At 42.0% G+C, this 25,253-nt stretch overlaps 1 protein-coding gene and 1 long non-coding RNA gene across 2 annotated transcripts in view; one reads left to right on the top strand and one right to left on the bottom strand.

Annotated features, from left to right (window-relative positions):
- The first annotated feature begins 289 nt into the window (after positions 1-289).
- On the top strand, positions 290-7,190 carry LOC105498742 (spermatogenesis-associated protein 31D1-like). Its single transcript, XM_011771034.3, has 4 exons — positions 290-927; positions 1,677-1,722; positions 2,316-2,376; positions 2,668-7,190. The coding sequence occupies exons 1-4, from the start codon at positions 742-744 to the stop codon at positions 7,133-7,135; spliced, it is 4,761 nt and encodes a 1,586-aa protein (XP_011769336.3). The 5' UTR covers positions 290-741; the 3' UTR covers positions 7,136-7,190.
- LOC105498741 (uncharacterized) overlaps positions 3,471-25,253 on the bottom strand; it is a 31,483-nt gene continuing 9,700 nt past the window's right edge. Inside the window, exons 2-3 of the long non-coding RNA XR_011612391.1 lie at positions 24,686-24,837; positions 3,471-3,607 (exon numbers count right to left, since the gene is read on the bottom strand). This is a non-coding gene — a long non-coding RNA (uncharacterized lncRNA). The remainder of the gene's footprint in view (positions 3,608-24,685; positions 24,838-25,253) is intronic.

Below are 25,253 nucleotides of genomic sequence, written 5' to 3'. Positions count from 1 at the left end.
CCTTTTCTAATAAAATGACTGCATGAAATGCACACGGGACAGGTCTGAGCTGGACTCCTGTCTCCTTGTTGGTTTATTTACAATAAAAATCTTCTTTTCTGAAAAACCCAAACTGGGCAGTGAGCTTCTTTTCCTTGAGAACATTAGTTTTAATCGTTTGAGTCAGTCTCTCTGATTGGAAATAGTAAAGGTTGACTTCAAAACAAAGAATGTAATGTTTGACATTCACAAAACAAAGTAAGTAGAAAGGAAATTTAAGTTTTATATCTGCGTTTATGTAAGGCAAAAACATTCTGCAGATAAGACGGATTTGAGGACATATGTGATCCTGAGAGTGGCAATGCCTGGGTACAACGAATATTCCAGACAGTATTTCAGGCTTTCAAGGGAGTGTACTTGGTGGGGTCCAAGTTAAGGGCTCCAAACAGTAAAGCAAGACTTGGGTAATGCCTGGTTTACTGTTGGAACAAACTGAAAATTCCACTAAGATAAATATATGACATGAAAAAGGATGGACTTGGGAAATGGAGTGGCAGGATAGGGCAAAGGGACCCAGAGAGCTCAGGAGAGTCGGCTGTGCTGGTGGGGTTGGGGCTGTGGACACACCCCCCTTTTGTTGCTCCCTCCACCCTCAGAAACCCTCTGTGACTCTTCCATGCTCTGTGATGCAGGCCTGGGTTTATAGTTAAGCCTGGGCACCCTCAGTGCTCAGTTGCTTCAGGCAGCCGAGCTATTCAGATCATGGAGAATATCCTCTGTTTTCTGAGCAGCTATATTGAGACAGGGCTGATCCCTGACTCACATTACTTGGATATTGACCCCACCTTCATTTGCTTGAGTGGGTTGGGGTTGTTTATACTGTACTTGTTCTACATGGTATTGACCCTGTATTTGTCACCCACCGAAAAAAATAATGACATCCAAAAGGTAAGGGACTGTGGGTGAACACCCAAGAGAGATGCCCTGTTGTTTTTTCCCAATCCTATTCCCACACTTCTAAATAAGTCTGGTTGGTTCAGGGACATGTCTTACATGGGAAGTCTGAAGAGAGGATAGAACTTCACTCTTCTGTGGAAGAGGTTGGGCAGACTTATTGGTTCAGGTGGACTAAGGTTTCCATCTGTAGCTCATAGACTACCTATCTGGCTGTGGTGGAGAGTTCCAGGATAAAATCCTAAACACAGTAATTCTGTGCTCCCAGATAGGTTTATTTAGAGAATGTGGGTTCTCTGAAGGAGAATAGTCTCTGCTGAAATTTGATCATGAGTCACATTCCCATGTCACCTGTCATTCAACAAAGCCTTCCTTCATGTTGGGCTGACAGGGAAGTAATGCTGAGAGTCTCTGAGCAGAGGCTGGGGCCAGAGCTCTGTCTCTGGGACACTTGTCCTGTGAGGGAGCACAGATGTGACTGTTGGACTCTGAGTCTGTGCCCTGGATGAGCACTTCTAACTCAGCACATCAAGTGTGGCTCTCACAGAAGAAATCATCTTTCAGCTTTTCAGAGAAGGGAAAATGGGAAATATTTTATCACCTTCAAAAATTGATAAAAAGAACGTATTTCTATTAATTAGAGAGTCATATCATTCTTGTATAATGAATGAATGAATGAATGAGCTTCATAGAGTGTGAGACAAGTGAGTCGTAGCCTGTCATTATCTTTCTTTTGTTCTCAGCATCAGGGCAGAGCCAGGAGGAGAAGGAAAAGTGTGACATTTAAAGGTAATGTCAGCCTGCTTTATCTGAGCTTCCGGGTGACTCTTCCTGTCTCTTTCATGAGGAACTCAGTCCCATAATTTCTTAGAAGGTCAGTTACTAGACAGTCTCAGAAAACAGAGCCCTCGGAAGACAGGCTCATGAGAAAGCAATCAGACATGAGACACTACTCATAGGCCCTGCTCTGCCCATTCATGTGCATGACAAAGTGATGGACCTGCCCAATGGGTGCTGCCCAACTGGCGGCCTACTGAGATATCGAGGAAGGACTACTGGTTGGCTTGGAGTCAGTGCTTCTGTCTCACAACTTTGCATAAGTACTTTGACTTCCTCGATGCTCGAATTCCTCCTAGAGGTTACCACCGATGTGTTTCACGTGGTGCTTTTGAGCATCACATGGGGTAATGTACGTGAAAGTTTACTAATGATTCCACATACACACGTGAACTTGTGAAAATTATCAATGACTATTTGCCCTTTTCTACTGATTCTTGGGGCTATCAGAGTTTAATATTCCAAGGGTCTTCCACAGAGTGACTTCTGTATGATCCCTGTGCCACTACGTTCATTGCATATAACATACTCTTCTGGTTTCCCAGACCGGAAAAATTTCCAGAGGGAAGCAGAAGAGGAAAGAAAGCTACTTTCTATTCTGAAAAGGTGATTAATCGTTCCCCTTGTGTCCTGTTCCACCCCCTCCTTTTTTTTTCTTTTTGCATGTTCTATTCACTTTAGGGATTCCTTGTAGCCTGCTGTAGTTTTGGGAGTGGGTAGCCATAGGAATGGGTATGTGAATGAATGCTTTGGGGAGAGGCTATAGTGAGGTCATATGACCTCATATATGGTGAGGTCATGGGTGGGGGGCAATGCAAAGCAGGTAGCAGGATTCAGGGGGCCCCACCCCTGCTAGGCTAACAGACCCTCCTTTCCTTGTTCTGATTCTGGCTGCAGCTTTGGACCTCCTGTTTCCTGCGGTCCCCTGGGCCAGCATCATGATACCACCTGCTTTCGTCGACTGTTATGCCCAGACCCCCTCTGTCAGGTGTGTAACAGAGCAACTGCTGATATCCAGCGACTGCTGTCTTGGGAGTCCCTGAAAGATGCTGCTCCCTGTGTGTCCCCTTTGCCTTCTGGAGCTTCTGTGACTGAGTCATCATTCACTCTGTCTTCCACCCCCTCAGCAATCCCTACAGAAGACCTAATATTGTCTCCTCGGCCTAAGCTCTCTCCACCTCCCCTGTTAATTCTCTCACCTGACTTGATCACGTCCTTAGCTAACTTGTTTTCACCCTCACCACTGAAGGACCCTCCGCCACCACAGCCTGTTTCTCCCCTGGATTCCAAGTTCCCCGTAGACCATTCCCCACCCCAACAGCTTCCCTTTCCCCTTCTCCCACCACATCACATTCAGAGAGTGGAGCCCAGTCTCCAACCTGAGGCCAGTTTCTGTCTGAACACCATCTTTTCACTTGACTCCACCCAATGCCAAGATATTTCCCAGGCCATGAATCCCACTGATTCATGTGCTCATCATTACAAACCACCAATCTCAGCTGCTTTACCACTGGAAGACTGCTCTGTGACTCAGTCGAAATCAAGACTCACCATTTTGAAGCCTTTTGCAGAGATGTTATCTCTAGGTGGCTCTGGTGGGACATCCACCTATGCCCCAATAATCAAAGGCATTGACCATTCATGCCCTGCATCTTCAGAATTCTCCTGGTGGCAGCCTCATGCCAAGGGCTCTTTTTCCTCCAATTTTGTGCCATCTGATTTCATGGAGGAACTTCTTACCCTTCATTCTTCTGAGGCCTCTTTAGCGGGGCACTCTGAGGCCAACGTCATACAGCCTGTTAACATCTCTTTTGTCAGCCATGACATTCTGGCACTCCTGGAGAGACAAGTCAAAAAAAGGTGTGATTTCCTGATGTGGAAAGAAAATGGAAAGAAACCAGGATCTTTCCCAACACAACTTAGACAAAACTACCCGCTAAATTCTTCACGGAAAATGTTAGCCTCAATTGCTGATAAGCATGACATGGTAGAATTCTTTCCTTTTGGGGCCAATAAAGGCAAACTAGAGGGGCAGCACATCCATCAGCAGCCCCCATACTCTAAGTGCTTTGAAGACCATTTAGAGCAAAAATATGTGCAGCTCTTCTGGGGTCTCCCATCTCTGCACAGCGAGTCTCTTCACCCTACTGTTCTTGTCCAACGTGGCCGTTCCTCCATGTTTGTATTCTTCAATGGCATTACAAATACATCTATATTCCATAAATTTCCAGTACTTCCCTCTCCCCAACCTCTGTCCTTACCTAATACCCAAGCTCTACCCTTGCCTCAAACCCTGCCCCGAGGTCAGTCCCCACATCTCACTCAGGTCCAGTCCCAGGCTCAACATCAATCTCCACTCCCAGTCCTACTACCTAGTCCTCCATTCCTGATTAGGATCTGTGGAGTGTGTTTTCATAGAACCCAGAAGGAGGCACAGTCTCTTACGCCATCTGAAATTAATCTTCTGGAGTGTAACGTGTTGCAGAAAGTGCAGGAAAGTGTGTGGGGTTTACCCTCTGTGGTTAAAAAATCCCAGGAAGACTTTTGTCCTCCAGCTCCCAATCTTGCATTGGTCAGAAAGTCCTTCAAGGTCCATGTTCCCATCTCCATCATTCCTGGAGATTTTCCACTGAGCTCTGAGGTAAGGAAGAAACTAGAGCAACACATTCGAAAGAGGCTTATCCAGCGCAGATGGGGCCTGCCCCGTAGAATCCATGAGTCTCTGTCATTACTACGTCCTCAGAGCAAAATTTCGGAGCTATCTGTGTCAGAGAGCATTCATGGACCCTTACATCGCTCTTCAGTTGAGGGTCAGAGCCTCAATGTTCTAAAGAAGTTCGGATCAATCATCCCTAGAACCTTGCATGAGAGGAGCTCAAATATGCTTTCCCTGGAGAATGTGGGGAATTATCAGGGATGCAGCCAGGAGACTGGTCCAAAAAATCATCTGTTGCAAGATCCAGAGACATCTTCAGATGAGGATCTGAGGTCTAACTCTGAGAGAGACCTGGACACTCATATGATGCATCTGTCAGGGAATCATTCAGGGGAGAGCCTAGGTCAGAAACAACTTGAAAATGCCCTGACAGCACATTTGAGCAAGAAATTTGAGGAAATCAATGAGGGTCGAATGCCTGGGACTGTGCATAGTTCATGGCATTCAGTCAAGCAGACAATGTCTCTTGCTGAGGAATCCCACAGCCAAATAAAACATCGAAATACGGCAGCATTGGTGAGTGAGGACCACGGCGTTGATACTTCCCAGGAGATTTCTTTCCTTGGTTCCAACAAACAAAAGATGTTGGAAGCCCATATTAAATCTTTCCGCATGAGAATGCTGTGGGGCCTTCCCCGCAAGGTCCTTGAATCCATAGAAATCTTCAAATTGAAAGAGGACCTTTCCAATTCCTTTTCCCATTTCGACCTTCCCTCCTCAGCCAGCTTTATTTCTCGGGGAGATTCCAAAGATGGGGTCTCTAAGTCTAATAGACAAAGCACTTTCCAAGGAGGAAAGTTGGGAACAACAAGCTCAGTCCCTGTCCTTGATCGTCCTCATCCTGTCACCTCACCTGTTGGCAAAGAAAAATCAGAGACTCTGGGAAGGCAATTTTCTGATACTGATCATGACCTGATAGAGACAGATTCCAAAGATAGGGCCTCCACGCCCCTTAGAAGAGGCACTACAGATTTTCAAGGAGAAAAATTAGAAACCACAAGCTCATTCTCCATCCTGGGTCATCCTCAACTGGTCACCTCACCTGTCGATCAAGAAAAGCATGAGACCCTGAAAAGAGAATTCGCTGATACTGACAATGATCTTACAGAAAGTGTCCGAACAACTGAGGATGGCAGACAGACTTTTCTGCCCCCCACACACAGCATCATAGACGAAGCCAGTCAGAGACAGACTGTACCGGCCAGTAGATGCAGCTCAGAGCTGCCCATAATGCAAGCTGGAGTTGGCCGTGAGTCAAGGGATAAGAGAGAGAGTGCCAGTAATAATATTAACAGGCTTCAGGGCAGTAGAAAGACCTTTCCTGTCACCAATGGGTCGAAGGAGACGTTCAAGGAAGAGGAGATCTGTGCTCTTCAATCACAAAATAGGAACAACTTGACATCCAGCAAGTCAGGAAGCTGCTCAGTGACAAATGTGAAAACAAGCACATCTCATGAAACTGAAATTTTCCCACCAAGAGTATCAGTTCCCCAAGATCCTAAATCATCATATCTTAAAAATCAGATGCTGAGTCAGTTAAAGTTGGTCCAGAGGAAGGATAGCCAACCTCAGAGCCATTTCACTGACATGTCTCTTGCCTTAGAGAACTTGAGTTCCAAGGACTTACTGACTCATCCCCAGGGCATTTCAAGTCAGGACATGGAAACTTCCCAGGTGCTGCATGTCCACTTGGAGGACAGAGGGATCTGTGCGGCACAGCAGCAGGAGCCCAGTGTCCCTACGCATGTCTTACAGAAATGCCAAGTTAAGAATTTTTCACCAGCTACAAAGAGAGTGAGCCCTCTAAGACCCAAGGGAGGAGAGGTTGGTGGAGGGGATGCAGGGTTGGGGACATCCCAATTCAGGAGAAAGAGCCACGTTATTCATAACAAGACATCAAGGGAGTTGCTTGGGAGCAAATCTTCCCCAACCTTGAAAACACAGCCTCCTCCTGAAAACCTTTTCAGAAAGTGGATGAAGACCTTTTTGCAGCGGTTTAATAAACCCAGCATAACATATGAAGATCAAGAAATTTCTCGGGCAAAGGATAGCTCCCTGTCGTCATCTGTGCAGAATAGAGGTCGAGTTAAAAGCGGAGCTGGCTTTACTGGAAGTATTGAAGCTCAGAAAATTAGGAAAGACACTGGGGAGTTCCTAGAAGAGAAGCTGGGGCATAAGCGTGGGATAGATATCACCTGTCCCCAGGAGCCCCTTGCCTCCCCGGTGGAGCTTGGGAAAGCTCAGCACAACCCAGAAGTGCAGTTCACAGCAGAGCTTGTCCAGGGCTATCCCCACAACTACATGGCTCCCTCCTGCAAAGTGACATGTACCAAATCTTACAGCCAACAAGCTATCTTTGTTGGCCAGAATTATCCTACAAGGATTAGACAGAACACAGACAAGGACAGACAGCCTGAGAAAGTTGAGGCATTTAAGGGGAAGATATTGTGTCAAAGGCATCCCCAATCCATGCCCCACAGGAAGCCTATGCCACATTCAAACCCCATTTGTCAGCATCAGGTCAACTTGGTGTGTCCAGCCCTCCCTACCAGTGCTAATAGCAGTGTGTTCAGTGATGTGCCTTTACTAACTGGACAGAAAATGCTTCCGAAGCATTTCCAGGGAGGAAAATTTCCCCCCACAAAATAATTCACTCCTTGTTGGGAATCTTGATTCTCCCCAATAAATGTACTAATAGGAAGGATGTCTTTTATGTGTATTGTGTTGGGGGGAATGTTTTGGGTAACCAAAGCTTGTGGTTAGGGAAAGGTAAGAGTTAGCTCAGCTCTTGCTGAGTCCCTCAGTTGACTTTTAAAAGGTGACTAATCCCCTGGAGCTCTTGTGGAGGAAAGAGTATCATGTGCCTCCAAAAGCCCCTTCTCTCCCTGATGAAGTCTGAGGAGATGAGCTCTTTTCTACTTCTTTGCTTGAGACTTACTGATGCCGTATGGCAGCCTGTACCTTCCTCTCCATTCACTGCTTCATGTCCTTTAGACCCATAAGGAAGTCAGGCCTTCTATATCTGAAGAGAGGGTCAAGGACAGGCACATTTTCCAGAAATAGTGGTTTAATCAGTATTTTAAAAAAGTTGTCACTGACCACAGGATCGTATAAATTGGTGGTAGTGTTTGGGGTATTGCTGTTTGGGGTAGGGTGTCAGGAACACTGTGGATGCTGCTTAAGAATTTGAAAGGCAGGGCATCCTCATGATTTAGGGAAGCACATTTTGACCTTCACTTTGAGGTCTTTCTACTAATAAGTCACTTGGGGAAGTAGTTCCCTTCCCTGTGTATTTCTCCATGCTGCCTGGATTGATGACTTTTTTACAGAGCAAAATATCACCTAGCTGTTTGTGACAGGAATGTTGACCAGGCAACCACCTACCTCCTAGGGTAAAATATAGGTGAGAGTAAGGAAAAGATGCCTTATAATGAATGAGAAAGTAAGAAAAAAATGAAGCTAGGAAAGGATGACCATGGTAGTGGAAAAAGGTTTATGTCCCATCATGCCCATATCAGGACCCTTTGTCAATCTGGATCTAGGCACTACCCCCTTGAGGTTTACCAGGGCACTGCTGACAGATGCCATTTTGGCAGAAGTGTCCATGGGGCTATTGTTTCAGGACTAAAACAGTATCTGCAGGGATGTTGTCAAACATGGCATCCCTCTCTTTAGGGAAGCTGATCTTTGTGCCTTCTTTCTAGCCACATTGATGGCAACATGCAAGATTTCCCCTTAGTGTATATGGTGCACCTATCAGGGTGGAGGTATCCCCTATGATCTTCATGGGCTTAGTGGAATATAATAGATATTACATAGAACACCTGCAGCTCATGATCCAGAGGTGAGTCCTTGACTATGCATGAGGGTTACAGACATTTGGAGGCTGGCTATGAATCTTTACAGAATGCTCCTTATGGCTAAGAGTGTGCACATATATACCCTTAAAATATTAGAGGCCTGAAGAGAAGGCAACTCCACTTATACAGACTGGGACTAATAAATGAGGTGAGTTTTCTAGAGGGCAGTTGAGGTAGGTTTTCCAGAAAAATTTGTGAATGCTTGGTGTGAAAACTAAAGCAAAACAAAACAAAACAGATGTCCACTACAGCTCCATCACCATCCTTCTCCTTTCCTGTCCATGCTTAGGCCACAGACCCTGTTGTGTCTGAAGCTTAGGATTGCAGAAATAATTCAGATTTCGTGAAGGCCTTAAGAAGGACAAAATTGGGATGAAGCCCAGGCAAAGAACTTAAGGAGGTGGAGAATCCACGGAGTGTCCAATCATCCATGTGGATAGGCTTCCCAATAACCTGGTCTCTTAATTCCTCTGTCATTCCATCTTAGAGATGGATTGACTCTACCTCTAATCCTGTTTAGTTACTGCCACACCCAAGAAGCTATCATCAAAAACATCTAAACGTTATCATCAGAAACACCTCTGTTTTTGGAAGCAGAGTCTTGCTCAATTGCCCAGACTGGTGTGCAGTGGCATGTTCCTGGCTCACTGCAACCTCCATCTACTGGGTTCAAGTGATTCTCCTGCCTCAGCCTACTGAATAGCTGGGATTAAAGGCACATGCCATGATGTCGGCTTTTTTTTTTTTTTTTTTTTTTTTTTTTTTTAGTAGAGCCAAGGTTTCACCATGTTGGCCAGGCTGCTCTTGAACTCCTGACCTCAAATGATCTGCCTGCCTTGGCCTCTCAAAGTGCTGGGATTATAGGTGTGAACCACTGCTCTCGGCCACCTTCTAAGGTTTTTATCTTCAGAGGAATTATACTTCCTGAAATGTCTCTATTGAGTGGTAGCTAAACTCTAGTCTTGATGGACTGATCCATTCTTGTTTTGTAATAGGTACACAGTATATGCTTTAAATGGGTGAATTTTGTAATATGTGTACTATATTGCAATAAAACTTAAAGGATTTAAAAGAAAGAGTGCTTGAGGATAATAAGAATACAAGAGGATACACCAAAAGAAGTTTACATATTCTTGGAAGATGAAATCCTGGTGGAGGAGAGAAAGCTGATTTAGCAAAGTAGACAAAGAACCAGCTATCCTTAGTGCTGCTTCCTTCTCTTCATGAGGCACTGAACATGTTTTATTTCTTAAATCCTTTCATTGAAGAGATGGATAAACACATACAAGAGCAGGTATAACAATTTAACTCCCCATGTACCCACCACCTAAATTTCACAATTATCATTCGGTATGGATAATGAATCCCATCTTTTACACTATGATTAAAGTGCAAAAGTCCATTTAAACATCTTGCCATCCATCTCTTAGAAGATATGCCATGTGCCATCTGTCAATGCTGTCACATTCCCTTGATACGTATCACACGAGGAACACACTTATGTACAACAGATGTACACAGCATTGGTGACAAACACATTGAGCTTTAGCGGCCTTGGCAATCAGTTCTCCTTAAACTTCTCCTTTAAGTCAATCCCAAGTAGTCATTTGAATTTCTACCCACAGTCCATACAAGAAGCAACCTTACAGAGCAAATTCAGTGCACAATTTTGCAGTCCCTTAATCACACAGTAACTATAACATGAAAATAACAGTGGAAAACTGTGCATGTTGCTGAAACTTGAGATTGCCATATAAGTGTTTCCAAATATTTAAAAGAAATTTTTTTCTATAGCATATTTAAAATGAGTTTTCACGTTTCCATTTATATAAACTGGATCAACTATACATGTTTATCTACCCTCCTTCCCATAGTGTGATTAAGCGTAAAAGAGTATATGAAAAGATGCTCGACATCATTAATCATCAGAAAAATACAAATAAAAATCACTATGAGATAGCACTTCACGCCCACTAGGATGGCTGGAATAAAATAGACAAATGTTTTAGATAATTTGGGGAAATTGAAAGCCTCATACACTGAGAGTGGGAATGTGAAATGGTACAGCTGCTTTGGAAAACAGGCAGTTCCTCAAAATGTTGGCATATAACCCAGCAAATCCACTCCTAAGTATATACCAAAAGAAATGAAAATATGTGCGTGCAAAGAAACTTGTACACAAAGGTTCATCGCAGCATTATTCAAATAGCCAAAAGATGGAAACAACTCAAATGTCCACATGAATGTATAAACAAAATGTGGTATATCCATACAACAGATTATTATTCAGCCATAAAAAGGAATAAAGTATTGACACATGGTACAACATAGATAAATCTTGAAAATTTTACGCTGAGTGAAAGGTCAGTCACAAACAACCACAATGATTCCATTCTGATGTCCAGAATAGAGACATTTACACAGAGATAAAGTAGATTTAGAACTAGGTTAATGAGGTGCAAGAAGTGTAATAGCTAAAGGATATATGGTTTCTTTTTGAAGTCATAAAAATGTTTTTAAAATGACTAGTGATGGATGCACAACTCTGTGAATATAAAAATCATTGAACTACACACTTAAAATGGGTGACTTATATGGCATGTGAACTGTATTTCAATAAAACTGCTTTAAAAATTGAAGGATTTAAAAAATAAATGCTTGACATGACAGGGACAGGAGAGGATACAACAAAAAGGGTCAACCCATTTTTGGAAGGTGGAAATCTGGTAGAGGACAGGTAATTGACTTAGTGCCTGCAAACCAATTCACATCATGTATTGTCCATTTTCACACTGCTTTAAAGAACTACCTGAGACTGGGTAATTTATAAAGAAAAGAGCTTTCATTTACTCATAGTTCCACAATTTGTTCAGGAGGCATGGCTGGGGAGGCCTCAGGAAACTTACAATCATGTCTGAAGGCAAAGGGAAAGCAAGCATGTCTTCATACGGCACAGGAGAGAGAAAGCTAAGGAGGAAGTACTATACACTTTCAGACAATCAGATCTTGTGAAAACTTGCTATCACGAGAACAGCAATGGGAAAATCTGCCCCCATGATCCAATCACCTCCCACTGGATCTTTCCCCCAACACTGGAGGTTACAATTCAACATGAGATTTGGGAGGGGACACAGAGTCAAACCACATCACACCACAAAACTGCAGGATACAAGTGACATGATGGAATCAAACAAGAAATTAGGAGTTATATGCCATAAACAAGGTTCATTGAAATTTTGATTCTTTTTTGTTTTACATTGTCTGTTCTCATGGTGTGGATAAAGACATACCTGAGACTGGGTAATTTATAAAGAAAAAGAGGTTTAATGGACTGACAGTTCCATGTGGCTTGGAGGCCTCACAATCATGGCAGAAGGTGAAAGGCACATTTTACATGGAAATGGACAAGAGAGAATGACAGTCAAGTGAAAGGGGAAACCCCTTACAAAACAGTCAGCTATTGTGAGACTTATTCACTACCATGAGAATAGTATGGGGGAAACTGCCCCCATGATTCAGTGATCTCCCACCAGGTCCCTCCCACAACACATGAGAATTATGAGAGCTACAGTTCAAGATGAGATTTGGGGCTGGGCATGGTGGCTCACGCCTGTAATCCCAGCACTTTGGGAGGCCAAGGTGGGCGGATCATGAGGTCAGGAGATCGAGACCATCCTGATTAACATGGTGAAACCCCATCTCTACTAAAAATACAAAAAATTAGCCAGGCATGGTGGTGGGCACCTGAAGTCCCAGCTACTCGGGAGGCTGAGGCAGGAGAATGGCATGAACCTGGGAGGCGGAACTTGCAGTGAGCCGAGATCATGCAACTGCACTCCAGCCTGGGTGACAGAGTGAGACTCTCTTTCAAAAAAAAAAAAAAAAAGATGAGATTTGGGTGGGGACACAGCCAAACTATATTATTCCTCCTCTGGCCCCTCCTAAATCTCATGTACTCACATTTCAAAACCAATCATGCCTTCCCAACAGTCCCCCAAAGTCTTGACTCACTTCAGCATTAACTCAAAAGTATACAGTTCAAAGTCTCTTCTGAGACAAAGCAAGTCCCTTCAACTTATAAGCCTGTAAAATCAAAAGCAAGTTAGTTACTTCCTAGATACAATGGGGATACAGGCATTGGGTATATATAGCCATTTCAAATCAGAGAAATTGGTCAAAACAAAGGGGCTCCAGGTCCCATGCAAGTCCAAAATCCAGCAAGTCAGTCAAATCTCCAAAATTATCTCCTTTCAATCCATTTCTCACATCCAGGTCATGCTGATGCAAGAGGTGAGTTCCCATGGTCTTGCATTTTCCTTCCACATTTCCCTAGCAGAGGTTCTCCATGAGGGCCCCACCCCTGCATCAAACTTCTGCCTGGTCATCCAGGCATTTCTATAGATTCTTTGAAATCTATGCAGAGGTTCCCAAATCTCAGTTCTTCTGTCCACCCACAGGCTCAATACCATGTGAAAGCTGCCAAGACTGTGGGCTTGTACCCTCTGAAGCCACAGCCTGAGTTGTGCCTTGGCCCCTTTTAGCCATGGGTAGAGCAGCTGGGATGCAGGGCACTAAGCACCTAGTCTTCACACAACAGGGGGATCCTGGGCCTGTCCCATGAAACCATTTTTTCCTCCTTGGCCTCTGGGCCTGTGATGGGAGGGGCTGCCACTAAGCTCTCTGACATGCCCTGGAGACATTTTCCCCATTGTCTTGAGGATTAACAATTGGGTCCTCATTACTCATGTAAATTTCTGCACCTGACTTGAATTTCTTCTCAGAAAATGGGTTTTTCTTTTCTATCTCATTGTAAGGCTGCAAATTATCCAAACCTTCATGCTCTGTTTTCTTTTTAAAACTGAATGATTTTAACAGCACCCAAGTCACCTCTTGAATGCTTTGTTGCTTAGAAATTTCTTCTGCCAGATACCCTAAATCATCTCCCTCAAGTTCAAAGTTCTGCAAATCTCTAGTTCAGGGGCAAAATTCTCCCAGTCTCTGTGCTAAAACATAGGATGATTCACCTTTATTTCGGTTCTCAACAAGTTCCTCACCTCATATGAGACCACCTCAGCCTGGATTTCATTGTCTATATCATCATCAACCTTTTGGTCAAAGCCATTCAACAAGTCTCTAGGAAGTTCCAAACTTTCCTACATTTTCCTGTCTTCTTCTGAGCCCTCCAAACTGTTACAACCTCTGCCTGTTACCCAGTTCCAAAGTAGTTTCCACGTTTTCAGGTATCTTTACAGCAGCACCCCACTACTTCTGGTACCACTTTACTTTATAAGTCCATTGTCACAATGCTGATAAAGACATATCTGAGACTAGGTAATTTATAAAGAAAGGTTGAATGGAATCAGAGTTCCATGTGGCTGCGGAGGCCTCACAATCATGGCGGATGGTAAAAGGCACATCTTACATGGCGGCAGAGATAATGAGAGCCAAGTGAAAGGGGAAACCCCTTATAAAACAGTCAGCTCTCATGAGATGTATTCACTACCATGAGAACAGGATTGGGGAAACTGCCCACATGATTCAATTATCTCCCACCAGGGCTCTCCCACAACACATGGGAATTATGGGAACTACAATTCAAGATGAGATTTGGGTGGGGATACAGCCAAACCGTATCGCAGTGTATAAATTTTTTATACAATTAAAAATATTTTTTTGGAGGAGTTCTTTTTCAGTCTATTGTAAAACCCTGTTGAAATGTTAGCATGCTTCAAATGTGGAAAGGGAATTCCAGGTTCTTGCCTGGAACAGAACCCAAAACAAGTATTTTAAAGTTGGCATGGCATACTACTTTGGTGTATTAGTACACCATGCCAACTTTGTACACTACTAGGTCTAGGTACGGTGGTGGCAACTGTGGGAATCAAAGACAAAAATCTCAAACGTTATATAAAAATATAGTCAATGGTTCATTTAAAAATGTTTTTATTTGAAGTTTAATGTAATTAAACTTGCAGAAGAGTTGCATGGATGGTAAACAACAATATATTGCTACATTTGCATTCCCATAAAGAAATACTTGAGGCTGGGTAATTTATAACAAAAAGAATTTTATTTTGGCTCACAGTTCTTCAGGCTATACAAGAAAGGTGGTGCCAGCTTCTGCTTCTGGAGAGGGCCTCAGAAGATTTTCAGTCATGGAGGAAGGAAGACTAGAGCCAGCATGTCACATGGTGGGAGAGGGATCAAGAGAGAGGATGGGGGAGGTGGCACATTCTTTTAAACAACCAGATCTCATATGAACTCATAGAGAACTCATTTATTACCATGGTGGGGGCACCAAGCCATTCATGAGGGATCCAGCCCTTTGACACAAACACCTCCCGCTAGACCCACCTCCAACACTGGTGGTCATATTTTAACATGAGATTTGGAGGGAATGAAACATCCAAACCCTATCACAACAGTATAACCTTTATCCAGATTTGCCTATTCACATTTTGACCCATTGTGATCGCTCTTCAATCTCCCTCCCTCCTACCTCCTCTCTTCTCTCTCTCTCTCTACACACACACACACACACACACAAACACACACACACACACACGAATTCCTGGACATCTGAGAATACATTTCATACATCATCCACTTTCTCCTTGACTATTGCATTGTGTATTTCTTAAGAAAAGAATATTCTTGTACATAGTCAATTATCCCCTTCAGTAAATTGAGCATTGGTGTAAAACTTTTAACTAATCTCTTATCCATATTCCATTTTTGTCAGTAATATCCTTTGTGGCTTAAAAGTAACCTCCATTACAGGATCCAGTCTAGAATTATGTATTGCATTTAGTTCTCAAGTGTCTTTTGTCTCTAACCTAGAGCAGTTTCTCAACAGTTTTTTTATGGCATCACCCTTTTCAAAGAATATATTCAATGTGTAATTTTTATAATCCCATCTTCTTGGAAAGTATATGGTGGAGCTTATCTTGCTCTGACTTTAAAGGACATTTTTACATTTCTGAGTTCTAGGGACCATACAGGCTGTTAGGACCAGACATTATAAATAAACAGAATGAAACCAAACATACAAAACAACAAAAACCATCAGAGATGCAATGCTATATAGAGATATATTTCTCAACAGAGAGACCTCCTGTAGTCAAGGGAGGGTAGATGTGAGGAGGCAGGCTTAAAGTTTACCTCCTTTTGGGTAGAGAAAATGGAGAAGCTGTGGATACAGGAGAAGACAGGCAAAGCTGTCATCAGCGGTAAGCCCTCATCAGATGAAAAGGATTGGGTACCTGGGGCCAAGATGGAGGCATCAGACTCAATGAGGGAATTTAGGCAAGCAGTGTAAGGCAATGACACAGGGCTTAATTTCAGCAGTTCATAATCTAAGTAGAGAAGCTTCAAGGGTTGTAACTGTTAAATGATTGGCTAACATGAAGAGATAAATGTGTATATACCATAAACAAAATTGACATTGTTTAAAAAAGTATAGAGGAGCCAAAAGGAATTGGGGTGAAAAGTTAGAAAGTAGATGGAAAAAAATCATAAAAACTTTCATAAAAGAAGTAATTATAGGTGTAATTCAAAACAAAATGCTATGCTAAGTTTCAATTGTGCTCATTATAGGCTATGTTACACTAAGGAGAAATCTGCTTCTTAAATCAGGATAGATTTGGTTATGTGGGCTGTGGTTCAGCACAGTTGCTCTGTGAAATTGAGGCAGAATTTTAAAATGCTGGGAAGAAGAGAGGTGGTTTGGTAGAGAGAAGAAAGCAGGTGCATAGAATAGAATACTGTATAGCTAGAGGGAGCTAGATTTGAGAGCCCTTAGGGGCCAATAGCCTAAAAGAGATTTGAGGAGAAAAAATTACTAAAAGAGTTCCAAAGTTTTTGCCATAGATGGGCTGTGCCTTTGTCTCCCTCTTTGTTGTACAGGTTACTCTGTTCTCTAATGGCTTTTGGTAAACATGGATCTTTTTGAAGAAATATGGAGAGGATAGGTTGCTGCTGAGTATATTCCTGGTTTTGTACATGTGAGAAAAAAAAAAAACCATTGTGTTTGTGGGGAGGTTATAGTTGAGGACAGAGTAGATCTTGAAGGTGTAAATCCATGGCCACATCACTTTCAAAGATAGTGGGTTTCAAAGGGGGATCATGAAGCAGTAAAAGGCAATAGGTGGAATAAATAGAAAATTTTACTAATGTAAACATATAGTATCATGAAAGGGTGCAGTTGGAGGGTAAGATGGAAGACCTAAAGGGACCCAGGGGAATGGACAGATCAGTTGGGCTAGATAATAAGGGGAAGAACTGTGGGTTCATCTTCCATTTGTTGTCCCTGCTCCACCCTCAAGAACTTCTGGTGTCTGTGTTAAAGTTCCATGATATGGGCCTGGAACTCTGATCTGGAATGGTGACTTAGTACTCAGCTTCTGATAATGAAGACTCCCTTCTTTGTCTCAGAAGCCTTACTGCACCATGGCTGAGCTCCAGCTTGACTTCCCGGGTATTCTTATCCTTGCCTTCCTGTGTGGGATGGGGTTCCTCCTTCTATCTCTGTGCTACCGAAAGAGGAATCTGTGTTTTCCAGTATTTTGGAAACAGAGACATCTGTCGGTTAAGTGAGCCAGAGCTGCACAGAGATTTTAGGTCTTTATTCTTTTCTAACATGTGTATTTAATGCTAGAAATTTCCTTCTAAACACTGTTTTTACTGAAATTTTCATTTTGCAGCAAATTTTGATTTTTCCATTTGCATTTAGTTTATAATATTTTAAATTTTCTCTTGATACTTCTTCTTTGCCCATGTGTGTTGTTTTAATCTTCATGTATTTTGGGATTTTCCAGATATCTTTAAGTTATTGATTTCTAGTTTTGCTACATTACTAAGAGTAGACATTATATAATTTCTTTTATAGTTATTAAGGTGTGCTTTATGGCCCAGAATGTGATCTACCTTAGCTAATGTTCCATGTGAGCTTGAACAGAATGCTGTTGAATGAAATATTCAATATATGTCAATTAGATCAAGCTGATTAATAGTGGTGTTCCAATCAACTATATCTTCACAAATTTTCTGCTTTATCTGTCAATTACTAATAGAGACATTTTGAAGTCTCCCATAATAATAGTGGATTTATCTATTTTTCCTTGTAGTGCTACCACTTTTTGCCTCATATATTTTGACACTTTTGTTGTTAGATGTGTACACATTAAGAATTATTATGGCTTCTTGGAAAATTGACCTCTTTGTTATCATGTAGTGCCCGTCTTTATCCCTGACAATTTTCCTTGTGCTGAAATCGGATTTGCTTTAAATTAATATAGCTACCTCTATTTTCTTCTGATTACTGTTATTATGGTATGTTTATCTCCATCCCTTTGCTTTTAATCTATCTGTGCCTTTATATATTAGATGGCTATCTTGTGGGCCGGACGTAGTGGCTTACCTGAGGTGTAATCCAAGCACTTTGGGAGACTGAGGCAGGTGGATCACCTGAGGTCAGGAGTTTGAGACCAGCCTGGACAACATGGTGAAACCCTGTCTCTACTAAAAATACAAAAATTAGCTGGGCATGGTGGCAGGTGCCTGTAATCCCAGCTACTTGTTGGGGCTGAGGCAGGAGAATCACTTGAACCCGGGAGACGGAGGTTGCGACAAGAGCAAAACTCTGTCTCAAAATAAATGAATGAATGAATAAATAAATAAATAAATAAATAAATAAATAAAATAAATGGGTATCTTGTGGACAACTCATAGTTGGGTCTTATTTTTTAATCTACTCTGACAGTTTGTGTTTTAATTGGTTAAAAAATAAGGCCCAACTATGAGTTGTCCATAAGATACCCATTTATTTATTTTATTTTATTTATTTATTTAATTGGTTAATTTACACCATTTACATTTAAAGTAATTTTTAAAATACAGTTGGATTAATATCATTTCTGCAACTGCTTACTATTCATTGTACCAGTTCTTTCCTTTTTTCTCCTGCACTTTTTTGCCTTCTATGGTTTTAAACAAGAATTTTATACTATTTATTTTTAATTATTTATATTTAAGGTATAAAACATGATGCTTTGATAAACAAAGTGAAATGATTACTACAGTCAAGCCAATTAACATAGTCATCATTTACTTTTTTTGTGGCAAGAGCATCTAAAATCTACTCTTTTAGCAAGCTTCCAGTATACAATACAATATTAACTAAAATCATGCTGTACATTATCAAGTCTCCAGACTTTTTTATCCTACATAACTACAACTTTGTACCTACTTCTTCCCCACTTCCTTCCTTCACTCCCACTGCCCCCACCCCGGTAACCACTATTCTACTGTTTCTTTATATTCGACTTTTTATAAAAAAGATTCCACATACAAGTGAGACCATGTAGTATTTTTCATTCTGTGTCTTTACTTATTTCATTTAGCATAAGCCCTCCTGGTTCATCCATGTTGTTGCAAATGACAGGATCTCCTTCTTTTTTAAAGGCTGATATATATATCTCACAATTCCGTTATTCATTAACTGATGAACACTTCGGTTGTTCCTGTATCTTGGCTATTGTGAGTAATGTTGCAGTGAACATGGGAGTGTAGCTATCTCTACAAGGTAGTGATTTCATTTTCTTTTGGCATATTATATCTATTTTGTCTGATATAGTATAGCCACTCCTGCTCTCTTCCGGTTACCATTTGCACGAAATATATTTTTCCACCTCTTTACTTTCAGTTTATGTGTGTTCTTAAAGCTAAAATGAATCTTATAGGCAGCATAAGAGTCAGGTATATATTATTATTATTATTAATTAATTTATTTATTTTTGAGATGGAGTTTCACTCTTGTTGCCTAGGCAGGAGCACAGTGGCGTGATCTTGGCGCACCACAACCTCCGCCTCCTGGGTTCAAGCTATTCTCCTGCCTCAACCTCCTGAGTAGCTGGGATTACAGGCATGTGCCACCATGCCCAGCTAATTTTGTATTTTTAGTAGAGATGGGGTTTCTCCATGTTGGTCAGGCTGGTCACGAACTCCCAACCTCAGGTGATCCACCTGCCTCGGCCTCCCAAAGTGTTGGGATTACAGGCACGAACCACCGCGCCTGGTCAGTTATATCTTTTTTTAAAACCCAGGCACTCTATGTCTTTTGATGACACTCTATGTCTTTTGATGAGATTCACATTTAAAAGAATTATTGATATGTAAGGACTTACTATGACCATTTTATTAATTTCTGTTTTGTAGTTCCTTTGTTCCTTTTACCAACTTCCTTAATGATTTGAGGATTTTTTCAAAACAAGCATTTTATACGATTCAATTATTCTCTTTCCTCTTAGCTTATAAATTATATTTGATTATTTTTGATATAGGGTCTAGCTCTGTTGCCCAGGCTGGAGTACAGTGGGATGGTAACAACTCACTGCAGCCTTTACCTCTTGGGCTCACAAAATCCTCCCACCTCAGCCTCCCAAGTAGCTGGGATAACAGGAATGTGCCACCACGCCCAGCTAATTTTAAAAAAATCTTTTTGTAGAGTTGGAGTCTCACTATGTTGCCTAGGTTGGTCTTGAACTCCTAGGTTAAAGTGATCCTCCTGCTTTGGCCTCCTAAAGTGCTGAGATTACAGGTATGAGCCACTATGCCCAGCCATAAATTACATTTCTTAAAAAAAAATTAGTGGTTGCCCTAGTTTGTAATATATTGCATTTACAGCCAATCTTAATTCACTTTCAAATAACACTATACTGTTTCACAGTATAGTAGCACAGGTACCTTAAAATAAAATGTTTCCAATGCTTTCTTCCTCTCACTTATAACATTATTGTCATTCATTTTACTCATCCATGATACTATAATCACAAAAATGTTGTTTTTGGCGTTGTTCTTATTATGACAATTAAGAATAAGAACAATGAAAGTTTTATTTTACCTTTATTTATTCCTTTGTTGGTGCCCTTCCTTTTTTAAAAAAATAGATAGATAGATAGATAGATAGATAGATAGATAGATAGATAGATCTGAGTGATCATTTTCCTTTTCTCTGAAGAGCTACCTTTAAATTTCTTGTAGGGTGGATTTGCTGGTAATTAATTCCTCCTGCTTTTTTGTTTGTTTGTTTGTTTTGACCAGGGAAAGTTTTTATGTCTTCTTCACCTCTGAAAGATAATTTTGCTGGATTTTTCTGGGGGTGGGGTGTGGGGTGAAGGGGGTGGGCTTCTAGGCTTCTAGCAACACTTTAAATATTTTACTCTATTCTTCTTCCTTGCATTGTTTTATCATGAGAAATCCAAATTTTTTATTCTTGTTCCTCTATAGGTAAGGTGTTTTTTTACCCCTCTGGATTCTTTCAATATTTTTTTCACTGGGTTTTCTGCAGTTTGAGTATGATATGCCCAGCCGTAGATTTTTTTTTTTTTTGAGACAGAGTCTCACTCTGTTGCCCAGTCTGGAGTGCAGCAGTGCGATCTCGGCTCACTGCAACCTCCGTCTCCTGGGTTCAAGCAATTCTTCTGCCTCAGCCTTCCGAGTGATTACAGGCACATGCCACCACATCCAGCTAATTTTTGTATTTTTAGTAGAGACAGAGTTTTGCCATGTTAGCCAGGCTGGTCTTGAACTCCTGACCTCAGTTGATCCATCCGCCTTGGCCTCCCAAAGTGCTGGGATTACAGGTGTGAGCCACTGCGCCCAGCCCTGGATGTAGATTTTTAAAGTATTTATTTTGCTTCGTGTTATCTGAGCTTCCATGATCTATAGCAGTCTGTCATCAATTTTGGAAAATTCTGTCATTATTACTTTAAATATTTCTTCTGCTTTATCCTCTCTTCTCCTTCTGGTATTCCAATGATATATTATGGTAAACATTTTGAAACTGTCTCACAATTCTTGGGTAATTTGGGTTTTAAAATTTATTTTTTTTCCCTTTGCATTCAGTTTGGGAAGTATCTATTGATATATATTCAAACTCACTCATTCTTTCCCTGGCCAAATGTAGTCTCCTGATGGCCCATCAAAGGCATTCTTCATGTCCACTGTGATTTTTTAAAATTTCTAACATTTCCTTTTGATTCTTAGGGTTTCCATCTCTTTATTTACAGTCCTCATCTGTTCTTGCATGTTGCCTACTTCTTCCATTAGAACCCTTATTAATCATAGTTCTTTCTATTCCATGTCTGATAAATCCTAAATTGGTGCCATATGTGAGTGCAGATCTGAGGCTAGATTTGTTTATTTAGAATTTTTTTTTTGCCTTTTGGCATGCCTTATGATTTTCAGTTGAACGCCAGACCCAATGTATTGGGTAATAGGAAATGAGGTAAATAGGCTATTAGTGCTAGGATTTATGTTAATGTGGCTAGGACTTGAGCTGGGTTTTTTTTTTTTTTTTTTTTGAGTCGGAGTCTCGCTCTGTCGCCCAGGCTGGAGTGCAGTGGTCGGATCTCAGCTCACTGCAAGCTCCGCCTCCTGGGTCTACGCCATTCTCCTGCCTCAGCCTCCCGAGTAGCTGGGACTACAGGCGCCCGCCACCTCGCCCGGCTAATTTTTTGTATTTTTTTTGGTAGAGACGCGGTTTCACCGTGTTAGCCAGGATGGTCTCGATCTCCTGACCTCGTGATCCGCCCGTCTCGGCCTCCCAAAGTGCTGGGATTACAGGCTTGAGCCACCGCGCCCGGCCTTTGAGCTGTGTTAAGTGTTTGCTGCTGTAGTACATAACAGAGCCTCCTCAATTTTCTCCAGTTTCCTTGTTTTTGTCTCCTCTGGTATCGTTAGCTTTCCCTAAGATTACCTTCTTAAATAAGAGTCTACACCTTGTAGCTCTTTGCACCATCATCCCGTTCCTATACTGGAGTTCTGTTAATGTGGTGCTAGGGTATGTAGGAGGTGATGCAATTAAATCTCAGTCTTTTAGTCCTGTGTCCCTGGGCTGTGATGTTCACCAGTGTTTCCAAGCTTTTTTCCCCCCACCTCTTAGGTGAGACGCGAAGGCTAGATGGGGCTGGAGTTGGGTAACTTCCTTTTGTCATGTAAGATCATGCTCTGATCTTATTCCCTAATGAATAGGCCTCTATTATGAAGAACACTCAGTATTTTGAAAATGGTAACCTTTCCCTTGTCCCTGCCAGAAGCATGAGTTTTCTCATTGCTCTTCATTGTGAGAACCTGATGGGTTTCCCAGAGGTAAAACCCATGAAAATGTAGGGGACTCCCTAAGACTGTGACCCTAGGAATTTTCTCACTCTCATACTAGTTCACAAACTTCCTCCAGCAATTTGTCAAAGTGTCCATTTAAGTGTTCCGACTAGTTTACGGCTTCAGTGGCTTCTGCTCCAGGTAAGCTGATCTCAATTATGATTCTCTTTATTCATATTTCTGAGGATTTTAGGGGGTGGTTTGCCCTACAACCTCAATTCCCCAGTGGCTCCAGGAAGTTATTTTCAATTTGTTCAGCCTTTTCCTTCCAAAGATGGGAGTGGTAAGTTTTTTGAATGTCAGAGCTGGAACCAGAAGTATCCCCTCAGAAAATGATTCCTTATTTTCCTGTTCTTCTTCCCACATTTATAAATGAGTTTGTTGGCTTAGAGAGACACTTGACATGGGAAGTCTGAGGAGAGGCTAGAACATCACTATTCTAAGGGAAGATGTCAGACAGAGGTAGGGGTTCAGGAGGACTAAGGTTTCCATCTGAAGCTCACAGACTCCCTATCTGGCTGTAATGGAGAATTCCAGGATAAAATCCAAAAAACAGTGATTCTGTGGTACTGGATTAAATTATTGAGACTGTGGACTCTCAAAAGAACAGCTTCTCCTGACACTCGATCATGAGTAATATTTCCATGTCACGTGTCACTCAGCCAAACCTTCCTTCATGTTGGGCTGATGAGGAGGGCAATGCTGAGAGCCTCTGAGCAGAAGCTGAAGCTGGAGTGCTGTTTCCAGGACACAGGTTCTGTGAGGGAGCAAGATGTGACTGTTGGCCTCTGAATCTGTGCCTTCCTTGAACTGAGGACTGCTAACTGAGAACATCAAGTGTAGCTCTCATAGACAAAACCGTCCTTTGAATTTTTCAAAGGGAAAAATTGGAAATATTTTATCACTTTTAAAACTTGAAAAAAGAAGCTTTTTTTTTTTTTTTTTTTTGAGACTGAGTCTTGCTCTATTGCCTAGGTTAGAGTGCAGTGGCATGACTTGGCCCACTGCAGTCTCTGCCTCCCGGGTTCAAAATATTCTCATGACTCAGCTTCCCGAGTAACTGGGATTACAGGCTTTCACCATCACACCCAGAATAAACACATTTCTATTAATTAAGATAGAGAGTCATATTATTCTTGTATAATCAATGTCTGAGCTTCCTAGAGGAGTGAGAGAAGTGAGTTCTGGCCTCGCATTATTTTCTTTTTGTTCTTAGCATCAAGGCAGAGCCAAGAGGAGAAAGAAAAATGGAACATTTAAAGGTAAGGTTCTGCCCATTCAACCTCAGCTCCCCAAAGATGACCCTTCCTATCTTTTCCATGAGGTTTCAGGTTCCCAATCTCTGAGGATGTCAGTTACTAGATACAGTCTCTCTTAGAAAACAGTCCTCACAGGAGAGGCTCACGGGAAAGCAATCAGACCTAAGACACTTCTCGGAGTTCCTGCTCTGCCCAACCATGCACAAGAAGGAGTGATGAACCTGGGCAATGGGTGTTGCCCAGTAGGTGGCCATGTGAGATCTACTGTGGAAGGACTACTGGGTGGTTGGTTTGGAGTCACAACTTCTGTCTCTCCACTTTGTATAAGTACTTTGACTTCCTCCTTTGTGAGATAACCGCTGACATCTGTGCTTCATGTGATTTATTTTTATTTTTATTTTGTTTTTTTTGAGACAGAGTCTCACTTTGTTGCCCAGGCTGGAGTGCAGTGGTGTGATCTCCACTCACTGCAAGCTCCGCCTCCCGGGTTCACACCATTCTCCTGCCTCAACCTTTGAGTACCTGGGACTACAGGTGCTCACCACCACACCCAGCTAATTTTTTGTATTTTTAGTAGAGATGGGGTTTCACCATGTTAGCCAGGATGGTCTCAGTCTCCTGACCTCGTGGTCCACCCACCTTGGCCTCCCAAAGTGCTGGGATTACAGGCATGAGCCACCGCACCTGGTCCCATGTGATGGGTTTGAACATCACATGGAATACTGTATGTAAAAGGACTTTATAAATGAAGCCACTTACATATGTGAACCGTGTTAATATTATCAATGACAATTTGAGCTTTTCTACAGATCCTTGAGGTTCCTCAAGACCAATCAACCAAGGGCACCCTTAAGGGGCATTCTACTTAGCCTTCTATAAGATCTCTTTGCTTCTAACTTCATCACTATCCTGTTACTCACCCTACTGGCTTTTCAGTTGGAGAACTTGCCAGAGTGAAGTAGAGGAAGAGAGGAAGCTGTTTTTTCTTCTGCAAAGGTGACTCAACATTATTCTTCTTTCCAGTATCCCTCTTTTTAGTAGAGTTCATGTAATTATAGGGTGCTACAAAAGCCTGGGGTTGAAATGGGAGGAAAAATCCAGTGTCAGAATGTAAAAGCCATAGGGAAAGGGGTAAAAGGTATACTGTGAGATAAGGAAAGTGGAAGGGGGCATATGAAAAGACAGCATGCATTGTGAGGTCTTATCTTTGCAAGACCTGTCAAGGTCACATATGTTTGTTTCAATCCTGGCTGCAGCTTTGTACCTCTTGTCTCTGGGCCAGCATTACAATACCATCCGTTTTCATCAACTATTATGTCCAGACCTTCTCTGTGAGGTGTGTAATAGAGCAACTGCTGAGGTCAAGTGACTGCTGTTCCAGGAGTCCCCATAAGATGCTGCTCCCTCTGTGTCCCCTTTGGCTTCCACAGCTTCTGTGACCAAGTCATCATTAACTCTAACCTCTGCCCTTCCAGCAACCCTTCTAGA

Source organism: Macaca nemestrina, chromosome 14, assembly GCF_043159975.1.
Source record: "Macaca nemestrina isolate mMacNem1 chromosome 14, mMacNem.hap1, whole genome shotgun sequence".
Taxonomy (NCBI): domain Eukaryota; kingdom Metazoa; phylum Chordata; class Mammalia; order Primates; family Cercopithecidae; genus Macaca; species Macaca nemestrina.
The sequence above is the reverse complement of the archived record's forward strand: the minus strand, read 5'-3'. Positions and strand labels throughout refer to the sequence as shown.

Bases quoted from the DNA above. Each gene is read 5' to 3' on its own strand.
- LOC105498742 (XM_011771034.3), top strand. From the start codon at position 742: ATGGAGAATATCCTCTGTTTTCTGAGCAGCTATATTGAGACAGGGCTG. The intron at 928-1,676 runs GTAAGGGACTGT...TTTTGTTCTCAG, and splicing joins AAAATAATGACATCCAAAAG to CATCAGGGCAGAGCCAGGAG. The intron at 2,377-2,667 runs GTGATTAATCGT...TTCTGGCTGCAG, and splicing joins CTACTTTCTATTCTGAAAAG to CTTTGGACCTCCTGTTTCCT.